This window comes from Mesoplodon densirostris, chromosome 2 (genome assembly GCF_025265405.1).
Source record: "Mesoplodon densirostris isolate mMesDen1 chromosome 2, mMesDen1 primary haplotype, whole genome shotgun sequence".
NCBI lineage: Eukaryota > Metazoa > Chordata > Mammalia > Artiodactyla > Ziphiidae > Mesoplodon > Mesoplodon densirostris.
Genome location: NC_082662.1, coordinates 118,152,291 through 118,168,351, shown reverse-complemented (window position 1 = coordinate 118,168,351; position 16,061 = coordinate 118,152,291). Strand labels below are relative to the sequence as shown.

The window sequence follows — 16,061 nt, the reverse complement described above, 5'->3', positions numbered from 1 at the left end:
CTCCATGAGCTGTTTGCATATTTTGGAGATTAATCCTTTGTCTGTTGTTTCATTTGCAAATATTTTCTCCCATTCTGAGGGTTGTCTTTTTGTCTTGTTTATGGTTTCCTTTGCTGTGCAGAAGCTTTTAAGTTTAATTAAGTCCCATTTGTCTTTTTTTTTTGTTTTTTTTTTCCTATTATGCTAGGAGGTGGGACAAAAAAGATCTTGCTGTGGTTTATGTCAAAGGGTGTTTTTCCTATGTTTTCCTCTAAGAGTTTTATAGTGTCTGGTCTTACATTTATGTCTTTAATCCATTTGGAGTTTATTTTTGTGTATGGTGTTAGGTAGTGCTCTAATTTAATTCTTTTACATGTAGCTGTCCAGTTTTCTCAGCACCACTTATTGAAGAGGCTGTCTTTTCTCCATTGTATGTTCTTGTTTCCTTTGTTGTAAGTTAGGTGACCATACGTGCGTGAGTTTATCTCTGGGCATTCTATCCTTACCATTCATCTATATATCTGTTTTTGTGTCAGTACCATACTATCTTGATTACTGCAGCTTTGTGGTATAGTTTGAAGTCGGGGAGCCTTATTCCTCCAACCCCATTTTTCTTTCTCAAGATTGCTTTGGCAACTCAGGGTCTTTTGTGTTGCTTACAACTTGTAAAACTTTTTGTTCTAATTAGGTGAAGAATGCTATTGGTAGTTTGATAGGGATTGCATTGAATCTGTAGATTGCTTTTGATTCTTCCAGTCCAAGGACATGGTATATTTCTCCATCTGTTTATGTCATCTTTGATTTCTTTCTTCAGTGTTTTATAGTTTTCTGAGTACAAATCTTTCACCTCCTTAGGCAGGTTTATTCCTAGGTACTTTATTCTTTCTGTTGCAATTGTAAATGGGAGTGTTTCCTTAATTTCTCTTTCTGATTTTTCATTGTTGGTGTATAGGAATGCCAGAGATTTCTGTGCATTAATTTTGTATCCTGCAACCTTAGCAAATTCATTGATTAGTTCTATTAGTTTTCTGGTGGCATCTTTAGGATTTTTTATGTATAGTATCATGTCATCTGCAAACAGTGACAGTATTACTTCTTCTTTTCCAATTTGTATTCTTTTTCTTTCTTTTTCTTCTCTGATTGCCATGGCTAGGACTTCCAAAAATATGTTGAATAAGAGTGGCAAGAGTGGACATCCTTGTCTTGTTCCTGATCTTAGTGGAAATGCTTTCAGTTTTTCACCATTGAGTATGATGTTTGCTGTGGGTTTGTCATATATGGCCTTTATTATTTTGGGTAGGTTCCCTCTAAACCCGTTTTCTGGAGAGTTTTTATCATAAATAGGTGTTGAGTTTTGTCAGAAGCTTTTCGGCATCTATTGAGATGTTCATATGGTTTTTATTCCTTAATTTGTTAATGTGGTGTATCACATTGATTGATTTGCATATATTAAAGAATCCTTGCATCCCTGGGATGAATCCCACTTGACTGTGGTGTATAATCCTTTTAATGGGTTGTTGTATTCTGTTTGCTAGTATTTTGTTCAGGATTTTTGCATCTATGTTCATCAGTGATATTGGTCTATAATTTTATTTTTTGGGGATATCTTTTTCTGGTTTTGGTATCAGGGTGATGGTGGCTTTCTAGAATGAATTTGGGAGTGTTTCTCCCTCTGCAATTTTTAGAAGCATTTGAGAAGGATCAGTGTTAGCTCTTCTCTAAATGTGTGATAGAATTCACCTGTGAAACCATCTGGTCCTGGACTTTCATCTTTTGGAAGATTTTTAATTATGGTTTCAATTTCATTACTTGTGATAAGTCTGTTTATATTTTCTAATTCTTCCTGGTTCAGTCTTGGAAAATTGTACCTTTCCAAGAATTTGTCCATTTCTTCCTGCCTGTCCATTTTATTGGCATAAAGTTGTTGGTAGTAGTCTCTTATATTACTTTGTATTTCTGCAGTGTCAGTTGTGATTTCTCCCTTTTCATTTCTAATTTTATTGATTTGCATACTCTCCCTTTTTTTTTCTTGATGAGTCTGGCTAAGGGTTTATCAATTTTGTCTATCCTCTCAAAGAACCAAGTTTTACTTTTATTGATCCTTGCTATTGTTTTCTTCATTTCTATTTCATTTATTTCTACTCTGATCTTTATGATTTCTTTCCTTCTACTGACTTTGTGTTTTCTTTGTTCTTTCTCTAGTTGTTTTAAGTGTACAGTTAGATTGTGTATTTGAGATTTTTCTTGTTTCTTGAGGTGATATTGAATTGCTATAAACTTCCCTCTTTGAACTGCTTTTGCTGCATCCCATAGGTTTTGGGTCGATGTGTTTTCATTGTCATTTATTTCTATGTACTTTTTTATTTCTTCTTTGATTTCTTCAGTGGTCTCTTGGTTATTTAGTAGTGCACTGTTTAGCCTCCATGTGTTTGTGTTTTTTCAGTTTTGTTTTCCTGTAATTGATTTCCAATCTCATAGTGTTTCATCAGAAAAGATGCTTGATATAATTTCAATTTTCTTAAATTTTACAAGGCTTGATTTGTGTCCAAAGATGTGATGTATCCTGGAGAATGTTTCGTGTGCACTTGAGAAGAAAGTGTATTATGCCACTTTTGGGTGGAATGGTCTATAAATACCAATTAAATCTATCTGGTCTATTGTGTCATTTAAAGCTTGTGTTTCCTTATTTATTTTCTGTTTAGATGATATGTCCATTGGTGTAAGTGTGGTGTTAAAGTCCCCTACTATTATTGTGTTACTGTCAATTTCTCCTTTCATGGCTGTTAACATTTGCCTTATATATTGAGGTGCTCCTATGTTGGGTGCATAAACATTTATAATTGTTATGTCTTCTTCTTGGATTGATCCTTTGATCATTATGTAGTGTCCTTCCTTATCTCATGTAACAGTCTTTATTTTAAAGTCTACTTTATCTGATATGAGTATTGCTACTCCAGCTTTCTTTTGATTTCCATTTTCATGGGATATCTTTTTCCATCCCTTCACTTTCAGTCTGTATGTGTCCCTAGGTCTTAAGTGGGTCTCTTGTAGACAGCATATATATGGGTCTTATTTTTGTATTCATTCAGCCAGTCTGTGTCTTTTGATTGGGGCATTTAATATATTTACATTGAAAGTTATTATTGATATGTATGCTTTTATTACCATTTTAAAAATTGTTTGGCTTTGTTTTTTTGGGTCTTTTTCTTCTCTTGTTTTTCCCACTTAGAGAAGTTTCTTTAGCATTTGTTGTAAAGCTGGTTTGGTGGTGCTGAATTCTCTTAGCTTTTGCTTGTCTGAAAGCTTTTGATTTCTTTTTAAATCTGAATGTGATCCTTGCTGGGTAGAGTAATATTGGTTGTAGGTTTTTCTCTTTCATAACTTTAAGTATATCCTGCCACTCCCTTCAGGCCAGCAGAGTTTCTGCTGAAAAATCTGCATATGGGGATTCCTTTGTATATTATCTTTGCTTTTCCCTTGCTGCATTTAATATTTTTTCTTTGAATTTAATTTTTGTTAGTTTGATTAATATGTGTCTTGGTGTGTTTTTCCTAGGGTTTATCCTGTATGGGACTCTCTCTGCTTCCTGGACTTGGGTGACTATTTCCTTTCCCATGTTAGGGAAGTTTTCAACTATAATCTCTTCAAATATTTTCTCAGACTGTTTCTTTTTCTCTTTTTCTTCTGGGACCCTTATAATGTGAATGTTGGTCCATTTAGTGTCCCAGAGGTCTCTGAGATAGTCTTCAATTCTTTTCTTTTCTTTTTCTTTTCTTTCTATTATGCTCCTCAGCAGTTATTTCCACCATTTTGTCTTCCAGCTCACTTATTTGTTCTTCTGCCTCAGTTATTCTGTGATTGATTCCTTCTAGTGTATTTTTCATTTCAGTAATTGTGTTGTTCATCTCTCTTTGTTTGTTCTTTATTTCTCCTAGATCTTTGTTAAATGTTTCTTGTATTTTCTCAATCTGTGCCTCCATTCTATTTCCAAGATTCTGGATCATTTGCTATCATTACTCTGAATTCTTTTTCAGGTAAATTGTGTATTTCCTCTTCATTTATTTGGTGTTGTAGGTTTTTTACCTTCCTTCTTCATCTTTGACATATTTTTTTGCCATCTCATTTTTTTTTAATTAGTGGGATGGTGTTCCTGTCTTACTTGCTGTTTGGCCTGAGGCTTCCAAAACTGAAGTTTGTAGGCTGTTGGGTAGAGCTGGGTCTTCGTGCTGAGATGAGGACCTCTGTGAGACCTCAGTTTGATGAATATTCCCTGGGATCTGAGATTCTCTGTTAGTCCAGTGGTTTGGACTTGGAGGTCCCACCGCCGGAGCTTCTACCTGACCCCTGGCTCATAAACCAAGATCCTGCAAACCATGTAGGGTGGCAAAAAAAAAAAAAAAAGAGAGAGAGAGAGAACAATAACAATGTAAAAAATAAAATTGGACCAGAAACTAACAGATATGTTAGAAAGAACATAAAAATAAAAATATAAATGAATTATCAACTGGAAGGTACAACAGTACCACAATAGTAAAAAAGAGGAGGAGGGAAAAGAAAAAAATTTAAAAAGGAAAAAAAGAAAAAAAAGAAAAAAAAATAGGTGGAAAAGGCCTTGACTGTGGAGGGTAGGGCCTAAGCAAGGGCAAGGTTTGGGCAGTGGCCAGGGCCTATGCTTAGGACCCACAGTGCTGGAAAAGGCTCTGGGAACAGTGTGGGGTGGGGCCTTGGCTCAACCGAACAGAGGTCTCAGAGGACAGGGGACCTCACCTTGGAGCCCAGTGGGCTTCCTGAGCTTGAGTGGGTGGGGCAAACACCCTCCTCTCCTCTCCTGTTCCTCCCTCCCAGAGGGCACCTCCTGCCTGCCTCTCCTGATCTCCCTGACCTCCCTCCTATGCCCTCAAGGATCCACGTGGCCTGGAGGGGCCTTTGGAGGGCAGGGCATTGGCCTGGGAGCTCAGCAGTCTCCCCGGGCCCAAGTGGGTGAGGCAATCGCCCTCCACCCCTCTCCAGCTCCTCCTCCCAGAGGGCCCCTCCCACCTGCCTCTCCTGATCTCCCTGTCCTCAGGGGCACCGATCCTGTCTGGCCTCCCCCTTCAGTCCCCCCACATCCTACCCATTCACTTCGGGGTTCCTCCATCTCCTTGGGTGTCAGGGTCCTCCACCAGCAGCAGGCAGCCTCCCTAGTTGTGGGGAGATGGTAACTCAGTGTCTTCCCATACCGCCATCTTGACTCCGCCCCCTTGTAGTCTTTTTAATGATTGCCATTCTGACTGGTGTGAGGTTACACTTCGTTATAGTTTTGATTTGCATTTCTCTAATAATTAGCAATATAGAGCATCTTTTTATGAGTTTGTTGGCCATTATATGTCTTCTTTAGAGAAATGTCTATTTAGGTCCTCTGCCCCCTTTTTTTTTTTATTAGTTTCTGCTTTATAACAAAGTGAATCAGTCATACATATACATCTGTTCCCATATTCCTTCCATCTTGTGTCTCCCTCCCTCCCACCCTCCCTATCCCACCCCTCCAGGCGGTCACAAAGCACCGAGCTGATCTCCCTGTGCTATGTGGCTGCTTCCCACTAGCTATCTACCTTACGTTTGGTACTGTATATAGGTCCTTGCCTCTCTCTCGCTTTGCCACAGCTTACACTTCCCCCTCCCTATATCCTCAAGTCCATTCTCAAGTAGGTCTGTGTCTTTATTCCTGTTTTACCCCTAGGTTCTTCATGACATTTTTTTTCTTAAATTCCATATATATGTGTTAGCATACGGTATCTGTCTTTCTCTTTCTGACTTACTTCACTCTGTATGACAGACTCTAGGTCTATCCGCCTCATTACAAATAGCTCAATTTCGTTTCTTTTTATGGCTGAGTAATATTCCATTGTATATATGTGCCACATCTTCTTTACCCATTCATCCAATGATGGACACTTAGGTGGTTTCCATCTCCGGGCTATTGTGAATAGAGCTGCAATGAACATTTTGGTACATGTCTCTTTTTGAATTAGGGTTTTCTCAGGGTATATGCCTAGTAGTGGGATTGCTAGGTCATATGGTAGTGCTATTTGTAGTTTTTTAAGGAACCTCAATACTGTTCTCCATAGTGGCTGTACCAATTCACATTCCCACCAGCAGTGCAAGAGTGTTCCCTTTTCTCCACACCCTCTCCAGCATTTATTGTTTCTAGATTTTTTGATGATGGCCATTCTGACTGGTGTGAGATGATATCTCATTGTAGTTTTGATTTGCATTTCTCTAATGATTAATGATGTTGAGCATTCTTTCATGTGTTTTTTGGCAGTATGTATATCTTCTTTGAAGAAATGTCTATTTAGGTCTTCTGCCCATTTTTGGATTGGGTTGTTTGTTTTCTTGCTATTGAGCTGCATGAGCTGTTTATAAATTTTGGAGATTAATCCTTTGTCAGTTGCTTCATTTACAAATATTTTCTCCCATTCTGCAGGTTGTATTTTGGTCTTGTTTATGGTTTCCTTTGTTGTGCAAAAGCTTTGAAGTTTCATTAGGTCCCATTTTTTTATTTTTGTTTTTATTTCCATTTCTCTTGGAGGTGGGTCCAAAAGGATCTTGCTGTGATTTATGTCATGGAGTGTCCTGCCTATGTTTTCCTCTAAGAGTTTGATAGTTTCTGGCCTTACATTTAGGTCTTTAATCCATTTTGAGCTTATTTTTGTGTATAGTGTTAGGGAGTGATCTACTCTCATACTTTTACATGTCCCTGTCCAGTTTTCCCAGCACCACTTATTGAAGAGGCTGTCCTTCTCCACTGTACATTCCTGCCTCCTTTATCAAAGATAAGTTGACCATATGTGCGTGGGTTTATCTCTGGGCATTCTATCCTGTTCCATTGATCTATCTTTCTGTTTTTGTGCCAGTACCACACTGTCTTGATTACTGTAGCTTTGTAGTATAGTCTGAAGTCAGGGAGCCTGATTCCTCCAGCTCCATTTTTCATTCTCAAGATTGCTTTGGCTATTCGGGGTCTTTTGTTTTTCCAAACAAATTTTGAAATTTTTTGTTCTAGTTCTGTGAAAAATGTCAGTGGTAGTTTGATAGGGATTGCATTGAATCTGTAGATTGCTTTGGGTAGTAGAGTCATTTTCACAATATTAATTCTTCCAATCCAGGAGCATGGTATATCTCTCCATCTATTTGTATCATCTTTAATTTCTTTCATCAGTGTCTTATAATTTTCTGCATACAGGTCTTTTGTCCCCTTAGGTAGATTTATTCCTAGATATTTTATTCTTTTTGTTGCAATGGTAAATGGGAGTGTTTCCTCTGCACATTTTTTGATTGGGTTTGTTATTTTGATATTAAGCTGTATGAGCTGTTTTTATATTTTGGAAATTAATCCCTTGTTGGTAGCATCATTTGCAAATATTTTCTCTCAGGCCATAGGTTGTCTTTTTGTTTTGTTTATGGTTTCCTTTGCTATGCAAAAGTTTTAAATTTAATTAGGTCCCATTTGGTTATTTTTGTTTTCATTTCCATTACTCTAGGAGAGTGATCCAAAAAAATATTGCTACAATTTATTTCAAAGAGTGTTCTGCCTATGTTTGTGATAGGTGTTTTATAGTATCCAGTCTTACATTTAGGTACTTAATCCATTCTGAGTTTATTTTTGTATATGGTGTTAGAGAATGTTCTAATTTGATGCTTTTAGATGTAGCTGTCCAGTTTTCCCAGCACCACTTATTGAACAGACTGTCTTTTCTCCATTGTATATTCTTGCCTCCTTTGTCACGATTAATTGACCATAAGTGTGTGGGTTTATTTCTGGGCTTTCTATCCTGTTCCATTGATCTATATGTCTGTTTTTATGGCAGTACCATACTGTTTTGATTACTGTAGCTTTGTAGTAGTCTGAAGTCAGGGATCGTGATTTCTCCAGCTCTGTTCTTCTTTCTCAAGATTGTTTTGGCTATTTGGAGTCTTTTGTGTTTCTATACAAATTAAAAAAAATTTTTTTTCCAGTTCTTTGAAAAATGCTATTGGTAATTTGATAGGGATTGCATTGAATCTGTTGATTGTCTTAGGTAGAATGGTCATTTTAACAATATTGTTTATTCCAAACCAAGAACATGATATACCTTTCCATCTGTTTGTGTCATCTTCAGTTTCTTTCATCAGCATCTTATAGTTTGCATTTAAGGGTATTTTTAATCATATTGAAGAGAGAAACTTCAGAGAGTTTATCAAAGGGTATGATATCTAAGCTAAATATTGTAGAATTCTTTGAATTTTCACACCAGGTAGATTATTTAGTAAATTTGGACTTCCTTAAGGCAGATTTGTTTCAAATACTGGCTCTGTCATTTGCTAGGTGACTAATAACTTAAATACTAGGAACCTCTGATTCATCATCTATAGAATGGAAGAAATACCTTTTATCCCAGAGGATAGTTAACAGAGCTCATTTCGACCTAAATGATCAAGGATTCCCCTGAGCATTTCAGAACACAAAGTTACCTGCCTTTAGTGAGATACACATACTGGTCTACAACAGAGGTGTTTGGTCCTACAGGGCAAATTCCATGGTCTTTGTCAAACTCACATATACACATTCATGTGGGATGGATTCCTGGAACACTAACAAAAGTTAACACAGCCATACCTAGTTTTATTGCACTTCACTTTCTTGTGCTTTCCAGATATTGCATTTTTTTTTTTTACAAATTGAGAAATTGAGGGTTTGTAACAATCCTGTGTAGAGCAAGTCTCTTGGTGCCATTTTTCCAAAACATTTGTCACTTTGAGTCTCTGTGTCATGTTTGGCAAGTCCCATAATATTTCAGCCTTTTTCATTATTCTTATATTTGTCATGGTGATCTGTGATCAGTGATGTTACTATTGAAATCATTTGGAGTGCCATGAACCACACACCCATATAAAATGGTGAATTTCTTTGATAAATGTTATGTGTGTTCTCACTGCTCCACTGATGGGCCATTCCCCCATCTCTCTCTCTCTCCTTGGGCCTCCCTATTCCCTGAGATGAAACAATATTGACATTAGGCTAATTAATAACCCCACAGAGGCCTCTATGTGTTCAAGTGAAAGGAAGAATCACATATCTCTCAGGTTAAATCAAAAACTAGACATATTTAAGCTTAGTGAGAAAGGCAAAAAAGAGGTCAAAAGCTAGACATCTTGCATTAAATAGACAAGTTGTGAGTGTACAGAAAAACTTTTTAAAGGAATTTTAAAATGTTATGCCAGTGAACCTATGAATAACAAAGCAAAACAGCCTTATTTTTGATACGAAAAAAGTTTTAGTGGTCTGGATAGAAGGTCAAACCAGCTACAATAGTCCCAGAGTAAGGCCCTAACACTTTACAATTCTATGAAGTCTGAGAGACGTGAGAAATCTGCAGAAGAAAAGTTTGAAGTTAGCAGAAGTTGGTTCATGAGGTTAAAGGAGCCATCTCTATAACATAAAAGTACAAGGTGAAGCAGCGAGTGCTGCTGATGTGGAAGCTGCAGCTAAGTTATACAGAAGATCTAGCAGAGATGACTGATAAAGGTTGCTACACTCAACAACAGATTTTCAGTGAAGATGAAACAGCCTTATATTGGAAGAAGATGCCATCTAGGACTTCCATAGCTAGAGAGGAGAAGTCAGTGCATGGCTTTAAAGCTTTGAAGGATGGACTGACTCTCCTGTTATGGGCTAATGCAGCTGGTGACTAAGTTGAAATCAGTGCTCACTGACCACTCTGAAATTCTGAGGGCCCTTAAGCTTGCTAAATCTACTCTGCCTCTGCTCTTGTAAATGACACAATAAAGCCTGGATGACAGTGCATCTGTTTACAACATGGTTTACTGAATATTTTAAGCCCACTGTTGAGACCTACTACTCAGAAAAAAAAAAGATTCCTTTTAAAATATTACTGCTCATTGACAATGCACCTGATCACCTAAGAGCACTGATGGAGATGTACAACGAGATTAATATTGTTATCATGCTAATACAACATCCATTCTGCAGCCCAGGGATTATTATTTAAGAAATACATTCACAAGGCTATAGCTGCAGTAGATATGATTCTTCTGATGGATAAGGGCAAAGTCAAATAAAAGCCTTCTGGAAAGGATTCACCATTCTAGCTGTCATTAAGCACATCCCTATTTCATGGGAAGAGGTCAACATACCAACATGAATGAGAGTTTGAAGGAAATTTGAAGGAAGTTTGATTCCAAGCCTCATGGATGATTTTGAAAGGTTCATGACTTCAGTGGAGGAAGTAACTGTAGATGTGGTAGATATAGCAAATGAACTAGAATTAGAAATGGAGCCTGAAGATGTTACTGAATTGCTGCAATCTCATGATGAAACTTCAATGTATAATGTGCTGCTTCTTATGGGTGAGCAAAAAAAATGGCTTCTTAAGATGGAATCTACTCCTGATGATGATGCTGTGAATACTGTTGAAATGACAACAAAGGATTTAGAATATTATACAAACTTAGTTGATATAGCTGTGGCAGGGTTTGAGAAGTTTGGTTCCAATTTTGAAAGAAGTTCTACTGTGTGTAAAATGCTATTGTGGGTGAGGAAAAAAATTTCTTCTACCCTCCTGGATTCTTCGGCTGGTCTAAGAATTAAATTGACATAAGACAGATTAATAGAAGTAAAGCAAACAAAAGTTTAATAGCATGTATACATGGGAGAGACCCAGAAAAAGTGAGTAACTCACCAAGATGGCTGAAACACTCACCTTAAATACCATCTTCAGTTAATGACAAAAGAGGATGTTGGAGGTAGTTGTTTGGGACTTCCACTGGGAAGAAAGACAATTCACATGAAGATGGAAAAACAAATGTTTTGGTAAACAAATGTTTTCTGGGCATGCAGAGAGGATGGGACACAGAGTGGACTCTGATCTCTGGGCCCTGCCAAGTTTTCCTCCACTACACCTATCCTATATTCTTTGCAGATACCTCTGATGAGGCCTTTATTCTGGGAACAGCCCCTTTATCTAAATTCTTTACACAGCTAAAGGGGAGATGAAAAGAAAAACTTACAGACTCTTCTGTTTCTTAAAAATAATCAACATAAATTAATCCTCATGTCAGAAAGACATATTTTGGGGTGGCAAACTTTGTTCCCCTACACTATCAAACAACATTGCATGCTATAGAGAGATTTTCCATGAAAAGGAAGAGTCAATGAATCCAGCAGACTTCATCATTATCTTATTTAAGAAATTGCCACCACCACCCCAACCTTCAGCAACCATCACCTTCATCAGTCGGCAGCCATCCACATCCAGGCAAGATCCTCCTCCATAAAAAAAAAAAAAAGATTATGACTCACTGAAGATTCAGATGATGGTTAATGTCTTTTTAGCAATAAAGTATTTTTGATTCAGGTATATACATTAATACATTAATTAATGCTACTGCATTAATATGCTACAGTATAGTGTAAACATAAATTTTCTATGCGCTGAGAAAGAAAATAAATTGTGTATCATTTTATTGCAATATTTGCTTTATCACAGTGGTCTGGAACTGAACCCATAATATCTTCAAGGTATGCCTGCACTGGAATGCAGACAGATCAAATACAAAGGCTGACATATCAGGCACTCAGAAATGCACATGCTCTTTTTTTTTTTTACTTATTACAAACTTTAATTAAAGCCTATTCTCTAATCTGACATTTAAGTGAAATAGTAGATATAAAAAAGGTCTTTACGATTGAGTGTTCTCCCCAAAATCTCTTTTGTGACTGAGGTTGTAAAAAACTCTCAAACTATAATTTTGCTCCCTGCCATTCATCATGATGGTGCTTTTAGTGCTAGGAATAAAGGACATCAAACTTGGAGTACTTAATTGCAATTAATCCCATAGGACCCAATCATTGCACAAAACATGTGGAATCAGCTAATGTCGAATTTGCTTATTACTGAAGATAGTCAATGTGGAACAGAGCTTGCTTGAGTGGATGATATTGATAATTTTGGACATGTGCTAAATATCTTACATAGATTTTCTCATTTAATTTTCAGAATAACCCTATGAAGTAGCTACTCTGATGATCCCCCTTTTTTTTAAACATCTTTATTGGAGTATAAGTGCTTTACAATGGTGTGTTAGTTTCTGCTTTATAACAAAGTGAATCAGCTATACATATACATATAACCCCATATCTCCTCCCTCTTGTGTCTCCCTCCCACCATCCCTATCCCACCCCTCTAGGTGGTCACAAAGCAGCGGGCTGATCTCCCTGTGCTATGCGGCTGCTTCCCACTAGCTATCAGTTTTACATTTGGTAGTATATATAAGTCCATGCCATTCTCTCACTTCTTCCCAGCTTACCCTTCCCCCTCCCCGTGTCCTCAAGTCCATTCTCTATGCCTGCGTCTTTATTCCTGTCCTGCCCCTAGGTTCTTCAGAACCTTTTTTTTTTAAGATTCCATATATATGTGTTAGCATATGGTATTTGTCTTTCTCTTTCTGACTTACTTCACTCTGTATGACAGTCTCTAGGTCCATCCACCTCACTACAAATGACTTAGTTTCATTTCTTTTTATGTCTGAGTAATATTCCATTGTATATATGTGCCACATCTTCTTTATCCATTCATCTGTCGATGGACACTTATGTTGCTTCCATGACCTGGCTATTGTAAACAGAGCTGCAATGAACATTGTGGTACATGACTCTTTTTGAATTATGGTTTTCTCAGGGTATATGTCTAGTAGTGGGGTTGCTGGGTCGTATGGTAGTTCTAGTTTTAGTTTTTTAAGGAACCTCCATACTGTTCTCCATAGTGTATCAATTTACATTCCCACCAACATGTACATACTCGTTGATCTTGCCATTACTCAAACTCTCAATGAGATATCCCAATCCTTCCTTCACAGCATGGTGCCAGGAATAACGTTTGCCCCTTCCTTCCACCTTTTCTCCCAGTAAGAACTTTCCCTTCAACTCGTGGCATTGAGTACACCTGCTCCTTCCTCTCTCTTGTTCTCCAACAACTCCTGCCTGTCCACATGCGCTCACGCTGGGTGTGAGTGCATATCTCATTTCAGTGTCCCAGCCAAGAATTTGGGGTGGTGGCTCAAAAGACAGGAATTCACTAAAGAAGATAGGTGAGAGTGGGAGAAGAGTCCCTCAGACGGGAAGAGAAAAAGGGATGCAGCCCATAGCAAGGTGACACAGTGTGAGTGAAGGGGGAAATATATAATCAGGGTCATCTCATTATCTTATCTCTTTCTTCTTCAAGGTCACCAAGGCCAGGAAAAGCAAGGAATAACCATTCAATCCTGAATCTTATATGGAAACCTGATTAGAGCTGTTCTTCTAAAAACCTGGATGTCATTAATATTGATGTTTATGGAACTAAGATCTAAGTACAGAAAAAAATAGTATATATGTATACATATAGTTGAAATACCGCATTATATATACTAGCCATTAATTCTTAGGAATGAGGTGCTTTTCACTTTTTTAATACATTTCTGTACCATCTCAATGCCTAATTTTGCATCTATAACTTTTATAATTTGGAAAAAATAATAAACATGATTTTTCCTAAAGCCATTCCTCCCTAGGAATCTAATTCATTGCTTAAAAGCAAATAGTCTGTGGGCTGCAAATCAGATAGGGACATTTAAGACCCAAGCAATATTTGGATTTATACTTTGGTTGTGATCTTTACAGAATATAACTCTGGTCAAGAATGAACAGGTTGAACAAGCTGTGCCCTGCTCAAAGAAACCCAAGAGGAAGGCAGAGCAGCTGAAATCCAGTCTGTGCTTCAATTGCCAACCCCTATCCTAGGGAGGAGTTGCTTTAGTCCAAAACAATGATATCTTTTCAGAATTGATCTCCTGGAGGGGCCATAATTGGGTAATTTGTGTACCAAATAAGGCAGCTTCTGATGATTTGCATGAAGTCACTAGTATACGTTGGAAGTAATTCTAGCCCTGTCTGATGTGAAATAACTGGTTCCACTTACTTATTCAGGTACTAACAGGTAAATAGCTCTGCAGCTATACTTCCTGTTTCTCACATGTGTGGATCCTATGAGGAAGTTGCTCCAGGCAAAGACTTGCATTAGGCAAACACTGACGAATAATTAATTTAGTTTAGAGTACAATGGCAGAAAGTAGATAGCTAACACTGAAATTTACAATGTAGTTTTTACATGTATTTTATTGAAGTAGAGTTGATATATAGTGTGTGTTAATTTCTGCTCTACAGCAAACTGATTCAGCTATACATATGAATGTATTCTTTTTTGTATTCTTTTCCATTATGGTTTATTACAGGATATTGAATATAGTTTCCTTACAGTGTATTTCTTGATCACATATTTGGTACCTGGTGTTTTGCAATTATTTTGTGTCACTTATATTAGCTCTAGAGGGTTTATAGTGTTCTTCTTTTCACTCTCCTAGTAAGAAAAATAAGGGACAGAAGGTAAGATCATGTTCCTAATGATTAGAACAGTTCCATCATAACAAGAATTTCCCTCATGCCACTTTATTGTCAACGCTTCCTCCAATCCAAGCTCCTGGCAACCACTGATATAGTTTCTTAACTTAAACTTTTCCCTTTTCCAGAGTTTCCTAAAATGGAAGTTAAAATGTATATAGCATTTTGAGTCTGACTTCTTTCACTTAATATAGTACATTTAGGATTCATCCATGTAGTTGTTTGTATCAGTTTATTCCTGTTTATTGCTGTGTAGAATTCAATGTATTGACCCACCAAAGTTTGTTTATCCATTCCCCAAGTGAGGAACAATTAGATTGTTGACACTTTGACATATTTACAAATAAAACTGCTGCAAATATTCCCATGCAGATTTTTGTGTGAACCTGTGTTATCATTTCAATGAATAAAAATCTCGGGGTGAGACTGTTGGTTCATATGGTAAATGTATTTCAAATATATAAGAAATTGCCAAATTGTTTTCTAAGGTGGCTGTAGCATTTTTCATTCCCCTGAGAAATGTGTGAGAATATCAGTTGCTCTGCATCCACCTCAGAGTTTAGCATTGTAGGTGCATGTTAATTTTAAAAAATCAAACAAAGAAACTATCCAACTTTTTTGCCAAGTAGTGTACAACTTAACATTCCTGCCACCATTGTATGACAGTTCTAATTCCTCCTCATCTTCATCAGCCCCTGGTATGGTCAATCTTTTTAAATTTTAGTCATTCTAATAGGTGCATAGTGGTATCTCACTGTAGTTTTAATTTGCATTTCCCTAAAGATAAATTAGGTTGAGCGTCTTTTTACGTCCTTATTTGCCACCTATGTATTTTTTTTTTGCCCACCTTAAAACTTCAGCTGTTTGTTTTCATAATACTGAGTTTTGAGAATCCTTTATAAATTCTGGGTACAGGGTCTTTAGTGACTATGTCACTAGCAAATACTATGTCTCAATCTATGGCTTGCCTTTTCGTGATTTAAAGGTAACTTTTGAAAAGACATGTTCATTTTGGTGAAGTTTAACTTATCAAAAAATTTTCTTATGTAGATTTTTTTAATGCTTGGGGAAAAATCAAAAGAAGAATGTGACACATGAAAATCATAGCAAATTCAAATTTCAATGTCCACCATACAGTTTTATTGGAACACAAACATGCTCATTCATCTATGGATTGTCTATGGCTCCTTTTGTAGCCAGTGCAAGGTTAAGCATCTGTAACAGAAACTCTAGGGCCCACATAGTTTAAAATATATACTATTTGATGCTTTACAGAAAAATTTTGCCAAGCCCTCTTTTGGAACATCAGTGGTCTTCTAGTACACTTAAACATAAAAAAAGTAAATTTTATATTAACTTCATTTTTCAGATTATCAGTGAGGTTGACAATCTTTTCATGCTATAAATCTTTGATTTCCTGTGAATTTGGTTATTTTTCCTCATCTATATTAACTTGTATAACTACGTATAGTGCCTATTTTCCATTAATCATTATATTCATTCAACAGATATTGAACAACATAATATCCCTGAATATTTACATAGAGCAGAGCCCTGTCCTGGCTGTGGGCTGCAATGAATGAGAAATACATTTCTATTGTGATAA

At 36.9% G+C, this 16,061-nt stretch overlaps 1 protein-coding gene across 1 annotated transcript in view; it reads left to right on the top strand.

Annotated features, from left to right (window-relative positions):
- Positions 1-14,828, top strand: part of LOC132483063 (gamma-interferon-inducible protein 16-like) — a 41,564-nt gene extending 26,736 nt beyond the window's left edge. The window contains exon 9 of the mRNA XM_060088307.1: positions 13,242-14,828. Within this exon, the coding sequence (XP_059944290.1) occupies positions 13,242-13,271 (30 nt within the window). The 3' untranslated portion in view covers positions 13,272-14,828. The remainder of the gene's footprint in view (positions 1-13,241) is intronic.
- Positions 14,829-16,061: the final 1,233 nt, after the last annotated feature.